The following is a 17634-nucleotide window of genomic DNA, read 5'->3' as shown; positions in this document are numbered from 1 at the left end:
GGCGCCCAGGAATGGCTGGGAAACGTCGGCGATGACAAACTGCGACGAAAAGCAGCTGTGGCCAAAGTTGAGGGAGATGGTGCGAACTCCGTATGGTGTGAATAGCGCTCCCGTTCGCCGTGGTGAGGGGGCCGCGTTTGCCTGCACGGATGTCAGCGATGGAGGGAGGCCACACACTCACCTCTGCCCCGGTATCCACGAGGAACCGACCCCCAGTGCGGATATCCCAGGCGAAGACGCGATAAATATGGCCGGCCTTCAAAGGAATCACTGACGGCCGGCTCCTGCGTTTCCCAGGAACGCACAGGGCAGGCGACATTGCCTGGCTACAGCTCCCCAGCGGCGGTGATAGTAGCCCCCTCTGCTGGCATCGGGTGAAAATTGCAGCAGGATCTTGATCGATTAGGCAGGTGGGTTGAGGAATGTTTGATTGATTTAATACAGAGAAATGTGAGGTGTTCCATTTGAGAAGTCTAATATGGGCAGTACCTACACAGTGAATGGCAGGGCTGTAAAGCAGAGGGATCTGGGAGTGCTGGTACATATTTATTGAAAGTGGTGTCACAGGTATATAGAGTGGTCACAAAGGCTTTTCACACATCAGTTAGAATATTGATTAGAAACATTGGGAGGTCATGTTGCAGTTATACCAGACATTGGTATGGCCACATTTAGTATTGTGTTCAATTTATGCACTATGTTGTAGGAAAGAGGTCAAGCTGGAAAGGGTGCAGACAATTTATGGGAATGTGGCCAGGACTTGAGGACCTGGGCTATAGGGATTTGTTGAGCATGCTAGGACTCTTCATTGGAGTGCAAGAGGATGAGCGGTGATGTTATGGAGTTCTACAAAATCATGAGGAATAGATCAGGTTGATGCACAATATCTTGCTCAGAGTACAGGCAATAGAGATCCACAGGACATAGGCTTAAGGTGAGTGGGGGGTGGGGGAGATTTAATAGGAACCCAAGAGGTAACTTTGTTATACACAAAATATGGTGGGTGTGTGGAACGAACTGCCAGAGGTAGTTGAAGCATGTAGTAGTTGCAACATTTAAGAAATATTTAGATAGGTACATAGATGGGATAGGTTAAGAGGGACATAGGCCAAATGCAGGCTGGTGGGATTACTATAGATAGGACAGGTCAGTATGGGCGAGTCAGGCTGAAGGGCCTGTTTACACACTGTATGACCAAAACAAGACTGCCGTATGCCTGCCTGCGCTTTAAGAGTCTATACATTAAGCAGCAAGCAGTTCTTGTTAAATTCAACAAAGTCTGTATCCCACATATGGGAAGAGTTCTAAAGCTCTTCATTTGTGCAACAAATTAATTTACAGACTTTCAAAAAAAAATGATTGAAGTCTTTTATTATAAAAAAACATTTAGCATCTTATGCCCCAACGTCACAAAGTACTTATTTCTGCAGTGCAGTTACTTCACAAAGAACACAAGTATAAAAATAAAATTTAATATTAAAAACATTTATACGTGGTTCAAATGAGACAATCATGGAACTAGACATGTTCTGTTGAATGATACTTTCCTTCCCTCAAAAAAGTTAGCATTTAGCTAAACAATAATTAAGGACTTGGTTATCAAACTGGAATTTATAAGCTAGTGTTAAAAACCAAATGAAACCAGCATCAAAAGTCCAAATTTAACCTCCATCATAATTGGATTTCCACATAATTTTTGGTTGGCGGTCAATTCCTCATTACACCATCAAACAACAGAAAAACACAAGAGAAGTTAAAAATGTTGACATTGACGTTTCTTTTTGTACTGTTTTGTTTTAAAAAAGCACCAGTGGTTCATCATCACAACTAAACTCACTGATTACCAAGATACTGAAAATTGTTGAAAATGAGATGGTGATGGGAAATAAAAGCAAGTAAAGAGATGCGTACACATAGAAACATGCACACACAGGCTAATAGTAGTACATATTAATCAGGAGAATTTGGGGCTTAATTGCAATTCTCATTCTGACCCAAACAAAGTAGCACTTCCTCATTTAGACATGTAGACATAATTAGTACCATGGAATAAATCTCAGGTCAAAGCTTCAGAAAAGAGGTTTGAAAGAAAATGGGTGGAACTCTTCTCCAGGGGCAAATATATGAATGCTTAAACATTATGTACATTTAGTTTAAGTACAGAGGTTATAAAATATCTAATAAAGAAAGTCGAGTACTTTAAAATTATTATGGCACACTACTCTACCTCAACCATTCTATAGGCCAGAATAATTTGCTGCTCTATAAACTACATTAAATACAATCAATCCAGACAAAATTACATTGTTAATCTTGGAGGGAAAATTGGAGGTCTAGAGGTTTCCTTTCGTAAGGAGGAAAGTCTCCAGGTGAATCAATACCAAAATTATTTACAAAGGAGGCGGGAGAACTTTTCTCCTTCTTCAATGCCCACTCCCACTTAAAGTACCCACAACCTTTTCGATTGTCTGCATTTATTTTCCCCTTTGTACAAGAATAGAAGACTTTCCCTTGGTTTGGCCCTGCCTTTGACACAGTTAGCCGCTTGGCTCTACGACCACAACCACACAGCGGAGGGGTAATCTTTTCACCATTAAATTTACACTGTGCTAGATATGGATAGTTTGTGGCAGGAACATGAACTCTTGAATCTGCCTTCTTAATTGAGGGTAGAGGTAACAAGTTTTTGTCAGAATATATAGTGAATGGTTGCTTCTTAGAAATGGGTGGTTTGAAGGGACTTGAAAGGGTTTCTTTTCTTTTAACACCAGCAGATAAAGAGTTATTTGATCTCGAGGACAAAACCGAAGGCAATAAAGACTCGGTGCCTGCATTGAAAAAGCTGGACTGGACTTGTGGAATCTTCACCTTTGGTGCTTTGAAGATAGACTGACCTTTTACTTGTTTCATAACTTCAGCTACATCGTATATTGCTCTTTGTATGTTCCTATGTACCACCTCCTGATGCTTTTTGTCTTCTGTCAATTTGTCATCCTTTTTGTTTAGTGGTAAATCTAGAATTGGATAGTCTTCTGTCGTGCATTCTCCTTCAATCCAACTTGATTCTTCAAAGTCTTTCCCTTGTTCTCCATGGTCTGTTGCAAGATCATTACCCGATAGAGGTAGCACTGCAGAATCTTCCCAATATTCCCAGGGAACCTCGGACTCCGAGCAGCTAACATCCAGATTAGAGGTACTGGTGACTGAGTCAATAGTAGTGGACACAAGCAACTTGTTGTTTACAGTTTCATTGGGTTTACTTTTTTCAACACCCACTACAATTTGACTTTTAATAATGTTGCTCACACAGACTTGAGGTTTCTGTGCTTTACTGTGATTAATGGATGTAGTAAGTCCATTGATTAGAGTCCTGGGGGATATTAAACTCTGATAATGAGTATTTGCATCGCTACCATTTCCACAGCCAATGGTCCCCATATGTTGCCTACCAGTTTTAGTCAAAGTTGGTAAAATTATTTTATGGTGTTTTACTGTGGCTTTACTTTCACAGTGTGTGTCATCTGCTTGCTTTCCACCGATTCTGTGTTACGAGAACCAATTTCAGAAAACAACCCAGTTCTACACCCATTGTACAGGTTTTCAGAAGAGGGACTTGCTTTGCCACCGGGAAGAGAGTTTACAGTCGGTAATCTTGCAACCATATTTTTCAAGGGAGCAACCTAAAGAAAAAGCCACAAAAATTGGTATTAACACCGGATGACAGATTTCTGAACATGTAACCAATCTCATTTGACATCTCAGATGCAATCGCAAAGGTCTGACAGATGAACTCACCAATGGTCACTCACCCTGTCCAGCGATTTGGTGATTCTCATGGTACAGCCATCACAAATCATCTGCCAGGCAAGATGAGCAGTGTTGCGGGCATCATCCAAGCCTTGGAAAGTCACATTTTCAAAGAATTAAGTGAAGTAAAAAACTCAAAACATAACAAACAAGCACAATGTTCTGTTTACTTCTTGGCATACATTTAAGGAATTCTTGCTTGGTATACAAAAGTTGACTCATTTTATAGCTAATAATCATCTTTAAGGGAAAAATGCTTTGGCTGCACTCACAGAAATCTACACATCCCATTTTCTTTGTTACAGAATTTCAGGCTATTAACATTTATTGGATGGAATTAAATCTTGCTTGATCAAATAGATTTTACACTTATCGTTACATCTGATTTTCCATATGAAACACTACTGCTAAATGCCAACTGCTGCTATACAATATAGCTGAATTAAGGATTTAGTTACACAAAACAGGCTGCAGCAGGAGAATAGATACTTGTCCACTATTGTCTTCTAACTCCACTCCTCCCTCTCTTAGCTCCATCTGCCCCTTATGCCTCACCTCTCCTCAATCCACATCACTGACTGACCCCCCTCTTCTTTCAAATGGCCACTTTTCCTCTCCACTCAGTCCTGATGCAGGGCCTCGACCTGAAAACGCTGACAATTCCTTTCCAACCCCAGCCGCCCTATCCACAGACGTTGCTCAACCTGCAGAGTTCTTCCAGCAGTTTGATTTTGCTGTCGTAGAAGCACAAGTTGCCAGATCGCCATTTAGTGATGAAGTGGACGATACAATTGTTGCAGTGATTATAGGTTGGATCAGGATAGTAAGAGAGAGAAAAAAAAGTCCCCCTGGTGTTGTGAACAGAGTAATAGGGCACAAATGTAAAATAAGGTCTGAACTGTTCATGAAGTCAGGATGTTCTTCTTCACAGTAAGTGTACAAAAAAACATTTTTGATTTATTGGGGTTGACAATTAATCAAGCATTTCAAACTTGAAAATGCATTATATTTGTTAGGTAAAATATAACGGTCTAATATTGCCAAAGTTGATAAATCAATTTAGGATACGTATCAGCCAATGGCAGAACCTACTTCAGGTGCAGAACACAACTGTTACTATGTAAAACACAAAGTGCTGGAGTAACTCTGAGTAAATTCAGAGTATACTCCTGCACAGGCTTCAATATTCCTAGCAGGATATACAATATGTAATGTACGACACATACCAGAGTGTTCATGACCTGAAAAGACCATGCCCAGATCTTGCAAAGCTCCATTTAAACCCTTTGGCTTTCGGTTATAGAACACCTGCCAGACAAATACAAGTCAATTCAAATCATTCCCCACCAAAAACTCAACAAGCACGTTAATTGGAGGTGTAGAAAATAAATGCATAACTTATTAAAACACATTATGAATTTTTATTTAATCCACATTAACGGTAGGGAATATGAATGCAGTTCCATTAGCTAGGTATGTTACAAAACCTACCTGAATCGCCATTGGGAATCTGCCCACAGCCAGGTCCGCGATTTTGGCGCTGTTTGGAGGGGGCGGGTTTAAAACGCGATTTTTACTAGGCTGTACTAATCGCAGATGTTCAGCCTAGTAAATCATTAACGAAAAATCGCTGCAAGACCCGGTCGCAAAAGGTATTATTAGTTTTATAGGCCTCGATAATATAGTTATAATAGTTTAAAATTACTGTCTCATTCCACAACCTCTCGCAGCCCCAGGGTTTTATAAAGCAAACAATTAAAGGTATGTACCTTATTTTTACATTAAATGGGGCATATATATAACCCTATATATCAAGTTATCTATAGCGAGTAGTTCATTTTGGGCTTTTTATATCCCGCAGTATTTTTCTCGGCATTTGAGGGCACTAATCCAGCGCGATATCAACGTTCTAAACCAGCGCGCGTTCACATGAACCCACTAGAAAGCCGATTTAAATGGGCATTTATTTACAGCAATTGAACACTAAATTCCTTCCATTTGGCCTATAAATTAATGTAAATTAGATATAAAAATCATGTTATATTGTGAATTATTTGTGAATAATCTTTGGACACTTAGGCTATTTAAAAATGTTAATCTTTCCGTAAGAAATGGGCTTTTGATTATCCAAGATCACAGCTTTTTTGTAATGTCCATTGAAAATCAATAGGGAACAAGATGCTAATTTCCGAGTATGAAAATGGCCATAACTTTTTTAATACTTGAGATATGAAAGTGAATTTTGTGTCAAATTAAACATTGTTATGCTTTATCTGATGGGATAAATTGCAGACTTGATTTTTAAAATCTCAAAATTTTGTAACATTGCTACATTAGCTACCTTTGAATATATTATGCTTCTTTTGGCAGAAAATGATTTCTAAGAGGCATCTACCTCGTTATGGGGTTTTTGTGGATCGTAAGTACCAAATGTAATTGCATAAGATGAGTAAAAGGCATAAATGGTGTGGAACTATTTATGTTGTTTAGTTTAGAGATACAGAGCAGAAACAGGCTCTTTGTCCCACTGTGTCCATGCCAGCAAGCAATTCCTGTACACTAGCACTAACCTATAATAGTGGGCTAAAATTTAATGAGATTATTCAACGTCTCATATTCCCCTATTCTTTCCTGATCCAACACAGATTAAATGTTTTACATTTTCACACTTCCCATTAAGTTTGATGGAACATCGGCTTGAAACTTCAAAATTGAATCTCTTCTTCCACTGTAATAAGAGCCACCTGTGTTGCGGCAAAGGGCAAAGGAGAAAGGTGAGATGTGTTGTTGCTCGGAGCGGAAACCAAGCCAAACCAGCACTGATTCGTCCCACCGAGTCTGTAGCAGCCATTTTGGCTTTATTTTGTGTGTCATAAATTATGGCATTTGCCTTTATATTTTGCCAGCCTGTAATTATATGGGTGGGATTATTACGTAGTCGGTGCTGTGTTTGCTGCTGGGTTTCTTGCACGGAAGCTGTTAATTTGTTAGTTTCGTTTTGGAGCCAACATGATAGGAAGGAAGGTACACAAAAAAGCTGGAGAAACTCAGCGGGTGCAGCAGCATCTATGGAGCGAAGGAAATAGGCAACGTTTCGGGCCGAAACCCTTCTTCAGACTGGATGATAGGAAGGAATATCCTTCGACCATGTGGAGCTATGCTAAGACACGAGGAGTTTTCTAATGTTTCTAAGCGACATGCTGAAGTTTGACGAAGATTAAAGTGTACGGGTCAAAGAAGAAGGTTGGATGAATATCTTACTGTTTTTCTTCAACAATAAAAAAAACTATTAATCAAAAGACTGTGTCATGAAAATTTATCTTTCAAGAAGCTTGGAAAATCTTGTGTAGAGCTCACATGCGTAAAATGACATTCTCCTAACACCATGTTTTCTCCTAAGTGGCTAGAAAGATAACGGAGCGATCTCTTGAACGATATAATAATCTGCCACTATAGAGTCCACGCCGACTAGCGATCATCTCATACACTAGCACTATCCTACACACTAGGATAATTTACAATTTATTTACCAAAGCCAATTAACTTACAAACCTGTACGCCTTTGGAGTGTGGAAGGAAACCGGAGCACCTGGAAAAAACTCACGATCACAGGGAGAACGCACAAATTCCGTATAGACAGCACCTGACACTGTATGGCAGCAACTCTACTGCTGCGCCACTGTGCCGCTCTAACTCGCCTTTTGCTGAGTTGCTCTGATATTTTCTGTTTGAAGTTCAGTCTGGTAACGTTCAATGTTTAGTATCCCCACATATTATTCTCCTCATCTCAAGAAGGGTCATCTTGATCAGCATGGACGAACTGGGCCTGTTTCTGTGCTATGTGACTGACTCTTTCAGCTTTCAATTTTGATGAAAAGTTGGAACACCCAAAACGATGAGTAACCATGTTTTCGTAGTTGCTGAAAATGCCATGTATTTCTAGCATTTTCTATTGGAATTTCCAATGATGTCCAAAACCATTTCCCATCTTAAGGACATACCTTGTAAGTTGCTCGGAGATCAATCCAGCTATTCAACACATTTGGTTTGTGGAGTTGCTTCCTTTTACATTCATATTGCAGGCACACTCCAAGATCCCAATCTAATGAGATCAGAACATGTGATTATCGATACAGTTGCAAGTCTAGTTCGCACCATAAATTCCAGTAAGCTACCCCAACAAAATAATTATCTAAATTACACGTTTTATACAGTACGAAACTTGAACACATTCAAAGCATTTTATATGTCTAAAGCTCAGCCTACACACAGTAGTGTTAAAAAAAATAGCAGAAAGTGAGGAAATACTCAGCAGGCCAGATAGCATCTGTGGACAGAGAAACAGAGTTAAATGTTTCCGATTAAAAACCCAGTATATGCATTTCCTGTTTTTATTTCAGATTTATTGCATTGCAATATTTAGATGTTTCCATTAATAGAAAGAAGCATAGTAATTTTATTTATTTATTTTAAGTGTTTTCTTAAACCGGAGCTGAACAATGACATTTAAAACGAGGAAATAAAAAGCAAATTAGCAGTTGCATCACTTCTTTCAGGATCCCAGGATGTCACAAAGTGTCTTGCGTCCAAATATTTGGTTAAAAAAAAATCTCACAAAAGAGATTGGCGCGAAATTAAAGTACATAGGATATTGCGGAAATATAGTGGCAGGGATTTGAGAACTGTTGACAAACAGGAAACGTTAAGTAGGAATAAACAGATCTCTTATCCAGTGGCAGGCAGTAACTGGTGTAATGCTGCAGGGATCAACTATTTAAAGGGATAATTTCTTGTCTCTGAAATGGTGCCATGGAATTATTTATGTCCACCTCAGAACACAAGTAAATCCTCAGATTAATATAATGTTGTAATCTTGGCACCCCCCCCACATTGCAGCCCTCCCACTTGTATTACACTGGAATGTCAGCCTGGAATTGTGTTGTAGTCTCTGGATTGGAGCTTAAACCTACAACATTTTACTTGAGGCAAGATCTCTACCAATGAACCTATAGCTAAATGCAAATGACTGAACATAAAGTGTTAATGGAGAAGAAATTGCTTTTTAAAAATGACAATAACCAATCAAAAAAAAACAGAATGGAAATTTACTGAAGAAGATTCAGTCAGAAATAATAGTTTAGAAATGGCACAATGGAGCAGCTGCTACCTCAGTGCTAGAGACCTGGGGTTCAATGAGACCTCGGTTGCTGCCTGTGTGGAGTATGGTAAAACTCTTCTTGTGACAGAGTGGGTTGCCTCCAGATGATCCGATTTCCTCCCACTTGCCAAAGATGTGAGGGTTTGTGGGAAAATTGGTCTCTGTTCATTTTCCCCTAGTGTGTAGGGAGGCAATACAAAAGTTGGATAACATAGAACTAGCGTGAACAGGTAAGATGAAATGGTTGGCGTGGCCTTAGTGTACCGAAGGGCCTGTTTCCATGTTGTGCCTCTAAATAGGGTTGCCATCTGTCCCGTATTAGCCGGGCCATCCCGTTTTTTTGGGCTAAATTGATTTGTCCCATACGGGACCGCCCTTGTCCCATATTGAACTGCTACTACTCGGGTCGAGGAGAGTGTCAGGTCAGAGCGCTACGCCACGCCCTGCCTCACCCGTCCCGACTTAGTCCAATCCATGGAGTGCAGCAGTGGCGCCTCGCCCGTGGCCCCTTCGGTCGGCAGCCCGGCCAGCTGTCTGATCTTCGCTTACTGCCAACACCACCACCCCTTCCTCTCATCGCTGATCATTAGTTCACGAGTTGGATGGGATGCCGGACTTTTCCGCGTAATGTCGCGCACGCCCGTCGCCCGGGCCAAAACTCCTCAGCTGGCCCGCCAGCTAGGCTTTGTGTGCAGTCCAGCACCCGGGCCAACTCATCTATCACCCAGCCAAGGCAGAGTCGGTCAACGAATTGTCGTCGGGAATTTGGCGCATATTTTGACCTTTTGTCCCTTATTTGGGAGTGAGAAAATTGTCAACCCTACCTCAAAACCAGAAACAAGGAACTGCAGATGCTAGTTTACAAAACCATAACACAAAGTGCTGGAGTAACTCAGCGGGTCAGGCAGTATCTCAGGAGAACATAGATAGATGACGTTTTAAGTCGGGCTGGGTGTAGAGAAAGAAAATGGGAGAAAGAAAGCTAGAAGAGAAGAGGGGCAGGACAAAGCCCGGCAGAAAATAATTGTAGGGCAGGAGAGCAGCAGGAATCACAGAAGGGTTGCAGTGTGAGAGGGTGTGATCAAACTCCCATCAGACTAGAAATATTATCTATGTTTCTCTCACCATGGATGCTCCCAGGCCTGTATTGTATCTTCAGCCATTTCCTTTTTGGTCTTTATGATTTAGTAGATTAAAATTCTAGTGTCGGTTTCTGTTGTTCAAATGAGCCACAGGACTTAAATTCACCAACAAAACCAGTGCGTACCTGACCAAGTTACAAAAGCACAGGGTCTTGAGCCAGGATCGCACTGCTGATGTCCCTCCTTCACAAAAACAATCTTCTTCTCCTGCTGCTGTTTTTGAATCCACCGGGAAAATTGTGACAGGCATATTGCAAGTGGGATTCCAGCTTCAACCTGCCACTGAAAATGTTAAAAGGCAGCGGTAAATATGTTGATTCCAAAACTAGGCTGAACTTTGCCCAATTCAACAACTGCTCACTAGAGGGAGATATTTAGTACAGTCTAATCCAAAATGAAAAATGTTAAGAAGACACAAAGCACTGGAAAATCTACTTTTAATACTTTGGTTAGGTCAGGATTAAACTCTCTTTGTAATACTCCTGTGTAGTACCTAGAGTCTAATGCTACCTTTGGTTATATTCCTGCCATCCTACTTAATGGGCCAAAGAGCCTCATGTCATCTGCATTCTTTGAGTGATTCCTTTGAAGACACTACACAGATTGCAACTGTTCCTTACACATCATGAAATGGTGCAACCTCTCAAGCTATCAATTGAACCAGCAAGTCAAAATGTGAGTCACCTGATTGATCAACCGAGCAGGTTTAAAAAGAGTTTCAAATTTCCATAAATTAGAACAATTCTCCTTTCCAATCTCTTGCTGGCCTCGGCTACTGAAGTTCGTCACCTTCACTTAATCAGGCTACATAAACTTTTCTGCATCCACTGCACACCACAATACTAGGGATACCAAACCATGGTGTGGTCCGTATAGTTCGATCCTGACTATGGGTGCTATCTGTACAGATTTTGTCCATTCTCACTGTGACCGCATGAGTTTTTTTCTGGGTTCTCCGGTTTCTTCCCACACTCTAAAGCCGTACAGGTTACAGGTTAATTGGCTGCAAGTTGTCCATAATGTGCAAGATAGTGCTAGTGTATGGGGTGATCACTGGTCAGTGTGGACTCTGTGGACCTGTTTCCACACTGTATCTCTAAAGTTTAAAAGCAGTGAAATACCTCATAGGTAATCAAGTATTTTACAGAATACCTGCGTAATGCCAGTTAGTTCCATGCAGAACTCTGATAGGATTGGTTGTTCTTGAGGCTGAACGTACGTGTGAAATTCAACCTCGATCTCTCCGCTGGAAGTGTTGAGCAACACTGCAGGAAATTCAACTAGATCAGAGAAAAATTAAGCCCCCAATCAGAGGAAATTGAAGTAAAGACTTCCCTCCACAATTCAAGATTCACCCAATTCAGATACGACAACTTGCATCAGTATAGAACGGAGGCATTTCAAAACAGCATTATTCATCAAATTTTAACACAAAGGACAATGGCTAAATACTTAGTCAAAAGGAAATATTAAGAAACAATTCAAAACTATGAGAAAGAGATCAGGGGTTAGAGAGGAACGCCAGAGCACAAGACCTTATCAACTGAAGGTCTGCTCAACAATGATGGAGAGAATAAAATTACCAAGGCTTAGAAGTTATGGAAGTACAAGAGAACAATGAGCTCTCCGTTTACTAAAGTACAAAACTTCCCAAATAGGCTGCACTTTGAAAAATGTAAAGAATTTAGAAACTGATCAGGGAATTCTCTTCAATGCACAAAACCCCGCAATGAAATACTAAGTCTCTGAAGTTGATTTATACTCACTTATTTCTGGACGATAATGAGACTTGCCATTTTTCCAACAGGTAGACTCAAAATCAATAATAATTAGGTATGAAAAGTACTGATCTATAAAGCAGAAAGGTATAGAATTCTGGATTAGTCTAGAACATTGCATGGCTGATACAGTTGTTTTGCACATTTTGTTTAGGATCAGTTAGATATCAGTAATATTATCTATAAAATGGAACAGTTTTGATCATTGATAGTTCCTTTAGATATTGGGCTCATGTACTTTCAGTGGCAGAAAAGTGGAAATAATCCAATTCTATTATATTCGGAAGCTAATTGTTGAAAGTACTTTCTAATAACTGACATCAGCACAGAAGTCTCTCAGCTGTTTGCAAGGACATATATTCAGAAATCAGAAAAACATGCAAAAGATTGGCTTTTTTTCTCTGAAGGATTAATTTGTTTCCATTCATTAATAAAAAACTTTTCATTCTAAAATTGCCACCAAGCTGAGGAAGGGGTGATACAAATTCATGCAGGTGGATATAATATCAACTACAAAGTTTATGCCATTTCTATGATTAATACACACAGGGACTTTTATTAAAATAATAAAAATCAAGCAGCAAACATAATTTTAAATGATTATTAAATAATATGTGCTTGTCCAATAGTCTCCCTCCCCCTCATGTAACCTGGTTTCAAGATTATGCTTTATCTGGACACTGTATGATGCCTCAATAGAGCACATATCCCCATACTTACTCGGTTTATGTTTTTTGGTGCCTTCAACAGAAACAGAGGATTGTTTTCTTATTAAGCCAAGTTGCCTTGAAATAAAAATAGAAAAAGTTACTGATACAAAGCAACTTTGTAGGGATAGGGATGTGGGAAAGAGGAAACACCAGATTAGTTGATTAATTTCAACAAATTATTCCAAATACTGTTATAGAATATGCAATCATTGCCAAGCCCGCACATTTATGAACATTTCTGTAAGAAATACAGGTTAATTTTGACAAACTCAAACTGAACAATCCACATGGATAAAGTAGAGCATCTTGTAAGAACTTTCCACAGGTCCGTGGATTGGTACAGAACTAGTTAAATGCAAACTTGGTCAATCAATCTATACTTGTAAGGACTGTTTCTAATCTAGCAAAAACAATTAATTTGAGAGGATATTAAGAAATTAGATAGAATCATACAGGATGTAAAAAGGCTCTTTGCCGATCTTGCCCACACCAACCAACATTTCCCATCTACACTTGTCCCACCTGCCTGCATTTGACCCATATCCCTCTAAACCAGTGGTTCCCAACGTGGGGTGTACGCCCCACAGGGGGGCAATTTGATTTTTAAGGGGGGCAATTGAGCGCGACTGAGGAGGTCTGGGTCCAAATTTTCGATTTTTATTTTTTTGGATTTTCCATCAGGTAAACAAACATACGTAGTTTATGTTTCAGATGTTATTTTGAGTAAATAACTTTTTTGGGGGTAAAAAAGGTATTTATTGCGTAGTTATTTTTTGAAGCTTGTTTAAACCAAGGTATTGGCGTTTTAAGCTTCTTCAGCTGAAACGGAGTTCACTTTTTAAATGCTAAGAATTATATATCACCATATGGGGGGGGCATCAGGATTTTAGAGGTGATTAGGTGGGGCATGGCCAAAAAAAGGTTGGATACCACTGCTCTAAACCTATCCTACCATGTACCTGACTAAATGTTTGTTTAACGTTGCGATTGTCCCTGCCTCAATTACCTCCTCCGGCAGCTCATTCCATACTGCGCAAAACAATATAGAGTGGTACCAAAACAATAAAGTGCAATACAGAATAACCAATTAAGAAACAGCTAAGAGTACATGGAGGCACCTCCAGGAAGGTAACGTGAAAGAGGTGATTAGTTCAGGAATCTGATTGCAGTGGGGAAGAAATTGTTCCTGTATGGAGACTGGGCGTTCAAGATCCTGTGTCTTCTCCCAGAAGGAAGAGGAACACAAAGGGAATGGCAAGGGTGACAGGCATCCTTGAGGATATTTCCAGCCTTCCTGCTTGAATATATGGTGAAGATAGACTGGATGAAAGGAAGTGTGATGGACTGGGCTGCGTTCACCACTCTCTGCGGGTTTAGATGATCAAGACAAGAGCAGTTTCCACGCCAGACGGAGAATATTTTCTAAAGCACATATGTCAACGATCTACAGAATTCTTGTGGATGTGCCAAATCTTCTCAGACAACTAAGAAATCAATACGCTGAGGTGTTTCGTTGATCACTGCAGTGTGAAGGGATCAATTAGGTTGCTGGTGAAATGGATGTCTAGGGTCCAGAAGCGTTCAACCAAATCTACAGCAGCTCTGTTGCTGAGGGCACAGCCATAAACTACTGGTTCAATCGATCAATGGAATATGGACAGAACACACAAAGAAAATATGAATTACCTATACATTAATTAGAACTTCTGTATTAATTACCTAGACATTAATTACAGCAACTGTATTAATCACTTACGCATTAGTTACAGCTAGACATTAGTTACAGCTGGGCACAAAATGCTGAAGTAACTCAGGTCAGGCAACATCTCTGGAGAAAAGGAATAGGTGACGTTTCGGGGCGAGACTCTACTTCAGACTGAGAGACAGGGGCGAAGGAAACAAAAGTGATAAAAAGATGTAGAACAAATGAATGAAAGATATGTAAAAAAGTAACGATGATCAAGGAAACAGTCCATTACTAGCTGTGGGCTAGGTGATGAGTTATACAGGCAATGAAACTCACCAGGACGAGAGTGAAACTAGGACCACGGGGTAGGGACAGAGAGAGAAGAGATGCAAAGGTATGCAGGGGTATGGAAGGGCAAGGCGTGAAAACGACAGATCAAAGCAGATCCTGTTCGGGGAATGAGAATGGATCATTGGCAGAGGGGAAGCTGACAACAAGGAATACAGACAGTAAAATTAATTAGGAGGACAGTGAAAATAGTGGGGGAGCGACGGAGAGCACGGCAAAGCAAGAGTTACTTAAATCAATATTGATTCCACTGGGTTGTAAAGCTGCCCAAGCGAAATATGAGGTGCATTAATTGCACCTACACTGCTGTAACTCAAGATCACATAGATCCGGCTGGTTCAGGAGAGCAAGCACCATCCCAATACACCCTAATGATCACTTTTAACCAACTTCATTTTTTGCTCTGGTCTCAGATGGGTGGTGGTGGGCTTTGAAGCCGCCCGTCATGTGATGACTCCATAGAAACATAGAGAATAGATGCAGGAGGAGGCCATTCGGTCCTTCGAGCCAGCACCGCCATGCATTGTGATCACGGCTGGTCATCCACAATGAGCTGCTTTCTCCCCATATCCCTTGATTCCAGGCCTTTCTTTTACTCCGTTACTTATACCACTGCCACTCGGGCGCCGAGCGTGTGAGGAGGCAACACTTACTTCGCCAGCTGCTTCGTTGACATGGTTCAGTTCATCCACAAGCCGGAGGATGCTGGCGATGGATGTTTGGTGCTTCCTCCCGCCGACACGGCCGCTCCAGCGCCGGCTGCCGAGCGAGAACACGGCTCTGGTTTAAAGCTGCCGCCGTTGCTACGACGTCACGTCCGCCTCCTTCGTCTGTGTCGTTGCTTCTAGGGGCGGAGCAGTGACGCACGTGAAGGGGCGGAGTAGTGACGCGTCCTCACGGGGTGGGGCTACTTGGTAAATCCAAGGGCGGGGCTGGGACACGATGTCAAGGGACAGGACAATGACGTAAATGAAGGGGCGGGACCATAACGCACGCACACGAAGGGGCGGGACACGCCATACCTCAAGGGGCGGGGCCATGACACGACCTCAAGGGGCTGGGCCCAGGCGGAAGACCAATCAAAGATCAGAGAGCGGAGATCTTTGAGTCCAACGACGAGTTAGTGACGTAGGCGTGGGTGACTTAATCTGGGCCCCACCACGTTATCGGGGCCCCACCACGTTATCTGGGCCCCATCCGTCGGTCGCTGAGGTGAGTGTGTGAGGCCTCCTCAATAATGGAGCTTGGCTTGAGGCAGAAACTTGTTGAAGGTGGAAAGAAACAAATGATTAAGGGAGTGGAGCAGCGGTAGAGTTGCTGCCTTACAGCGTCAGAGACCCGGGTTCAATCCTGACTGCGAGTGCTGTCTGTACGGAGTTTGTAACGTTCTCCCCGTGACCGCGTGGGTTTTCTCCGGGTGCTCCGGTTTCCTTCCACACTCCAAAGACGTGCAGGTTTAAGACCAAGATGAGAAAAACATTTTTCACACAGAGAGTGGTGAATCTCTGGAACTCTCTGCCACAGAGGGTAGTTGAGGCCAGTTCATTGGCTATATTTAAGAGGGTTAGATGTGGCCCTTGTGGCTAAAGGGATCAGGGGGTATGGAGAGAAGGCAGGTATGGGATACTGAGTTGGATGATCAGCCATGATTGGTGCAGGCTCGAAGGGCCGAATGGCCTACTCCTGCACCTATTTTCTATCTATGTTTGTAGGTTAATTGGCCTTTGTAAAACTGCCCCCTAGTGTTCAGTACAATTGCTCCTAGTTGAATTGGATACATTTTATTAGCCACGAAAGGCCACTGGAGCGTAGATCTGCACCCACGTGACCGAAAATTTAAAGTGGAGTACATGCGACACGCACTTTCACACCCGTTTAAAAACATCGAAAACATGCAAAATGAAAACGCTTCTGAAGCTACATTTTATTATTTGCCAAAATATATTTCTATTTCTCAATGTTTCTTGTTTAAAGCCTGCACATTCACCCAAACTACTTTATTTATTTATTTATTTATCATCTAATAACAGACAAGCCTGCAGCATGGAATGATGTCAACAATCCTGATTTTGGCAAATAATAAAATGTCCTAATTTTGTCCAACTAACAGCTGACAATTATCCCATTCCTTAGCTTGCATCTGAGTAAAATTTATTTTAAAACGCATTGATAGTTTACGATTATTTAAATGGTAAATGTAGTTTCAGAAGCGTTTTCATTTTGCATGTTAAAACCCACCTGAGAGCCATGGGCGATTTTGCAATTTTACTGACGGATTTTTCACTTTTAAAACTTTTCATATAACAAATGAATAAAGATAAAAAAAAGTAAATAATGCCTTACTTTTGATGAAATGCAGCGAGCAAACGCGATAATTCCCGATATTTTGGATCTTTAAATCTCCACGTCAAATGGCCGTTGATCACTTCCGCTGGTTTAGCACCTTCAGCTCCCTCTTGAATTTACCTTAGTTTCTATCTTTTTTTTGGACTGTAAATTTAGGTAGCTGTGCCTCACAGTCACCCCGACTGGCACAGTAAATTGCAGCTCAAAAACTGTCCGTTTTCGATGTTTTTAATGGGTGTGAAAGTGCGTGTTTTCCCATTCACTAACATGTACCGGAAGTATCACATGTACTCCACTTTAAATTTTCGGTCACGTTGGTGCGGATCTACGCTCCAGTGACTTTTCGTGAAATCACCCTATACATACAACGAATTTGCCTTGGTGCTTTGCTCGTAACAATATGATATACAGTAGACGATTAAAAAATAATACATTATAATTTAAAGTGAAGAATGAAATAAAATATCACAATGTGTGACAAAGGGAATGGTGAGCAATGGACACGATGGGGCGAAGGGCTGTTTCAACCATGCTGTTTCTCCAAACTAAACTGGTTATTGACTGCAACCTTCCCTCCCATCGATGAACTGTATACTGCAAGAGCAAGGAAGCATGCGGGCAGGGACGGATTTAGATGAAGAGAGACCCTAAGCTATTT

At 41.2% G+C, this 17634-nt stretch overlaps 2 protein-coding genes across 2 annotated transcripts in view; one reads left to right on the top strand and one right to left on the bottom strand.

Moving 5' to 3' along the window:
- Nucleotides 1–1342: 1342 nt before the first annotated feature.
- Nucleotides 1343–15469, bottom strand: eri2 (ERI1 exoribonuclease family member 2). The gene is given in 10 exon segments (XM_055651690.1): nucleotides 1343–3518; nucleotides 3521–3680; nucleotides 3810–3898; nucleotides 5034–5115; nucleotides 7809–7909; nucleotides 10233–10389; nucleotides 11260–11387; nucleotides 11874–11957; nucleotides 12606–12670; nucleotides 15284–15469. Coding segments are annotated over 10 exon segments (2100 nt in total). The 5' UTR covers nucleotides 15307–15469; the 3' UTR covers nucleotides 1343–2307.
- Nucleotides 15470–15711: 242 nt separating this feature from the next.
- Nucleotides 15712–17634, top strand: part of LOC129706985 (RNA exonuclease 5-like) — a 47623-nt gene continuing 45700 nt past the window's right edge. Inside the window, exon 1 of the mRNA XM_055651689.1 lies at nucleotides 15712–15842. The gene's annotated coding sequence lies outside the window, so the exon portion shown is untranslated. The remainder of the gene's footprint in view (nucleotides 15843–17634) is intronic.

This window comes from Leucoraja erinacea, chromosome 20 (assembly GCF_028641065.1).
Source record: "Leucoraja erinacea ecotype New England chromosome 20, Leri_hhj_1, whole genome shotgun sequence".
NCBI classification, from domain to species: Eukaryota; Metazoa; Chordata; class Chondrichthyes; order Rajiformes; family Rajidae; genus Leucoraja; species Leucoraja erinaceus.
Note: the sequence above shows the minus strand (reverse complement) of the source record. Positions and strands in the feature narration are given on the sequence as shown.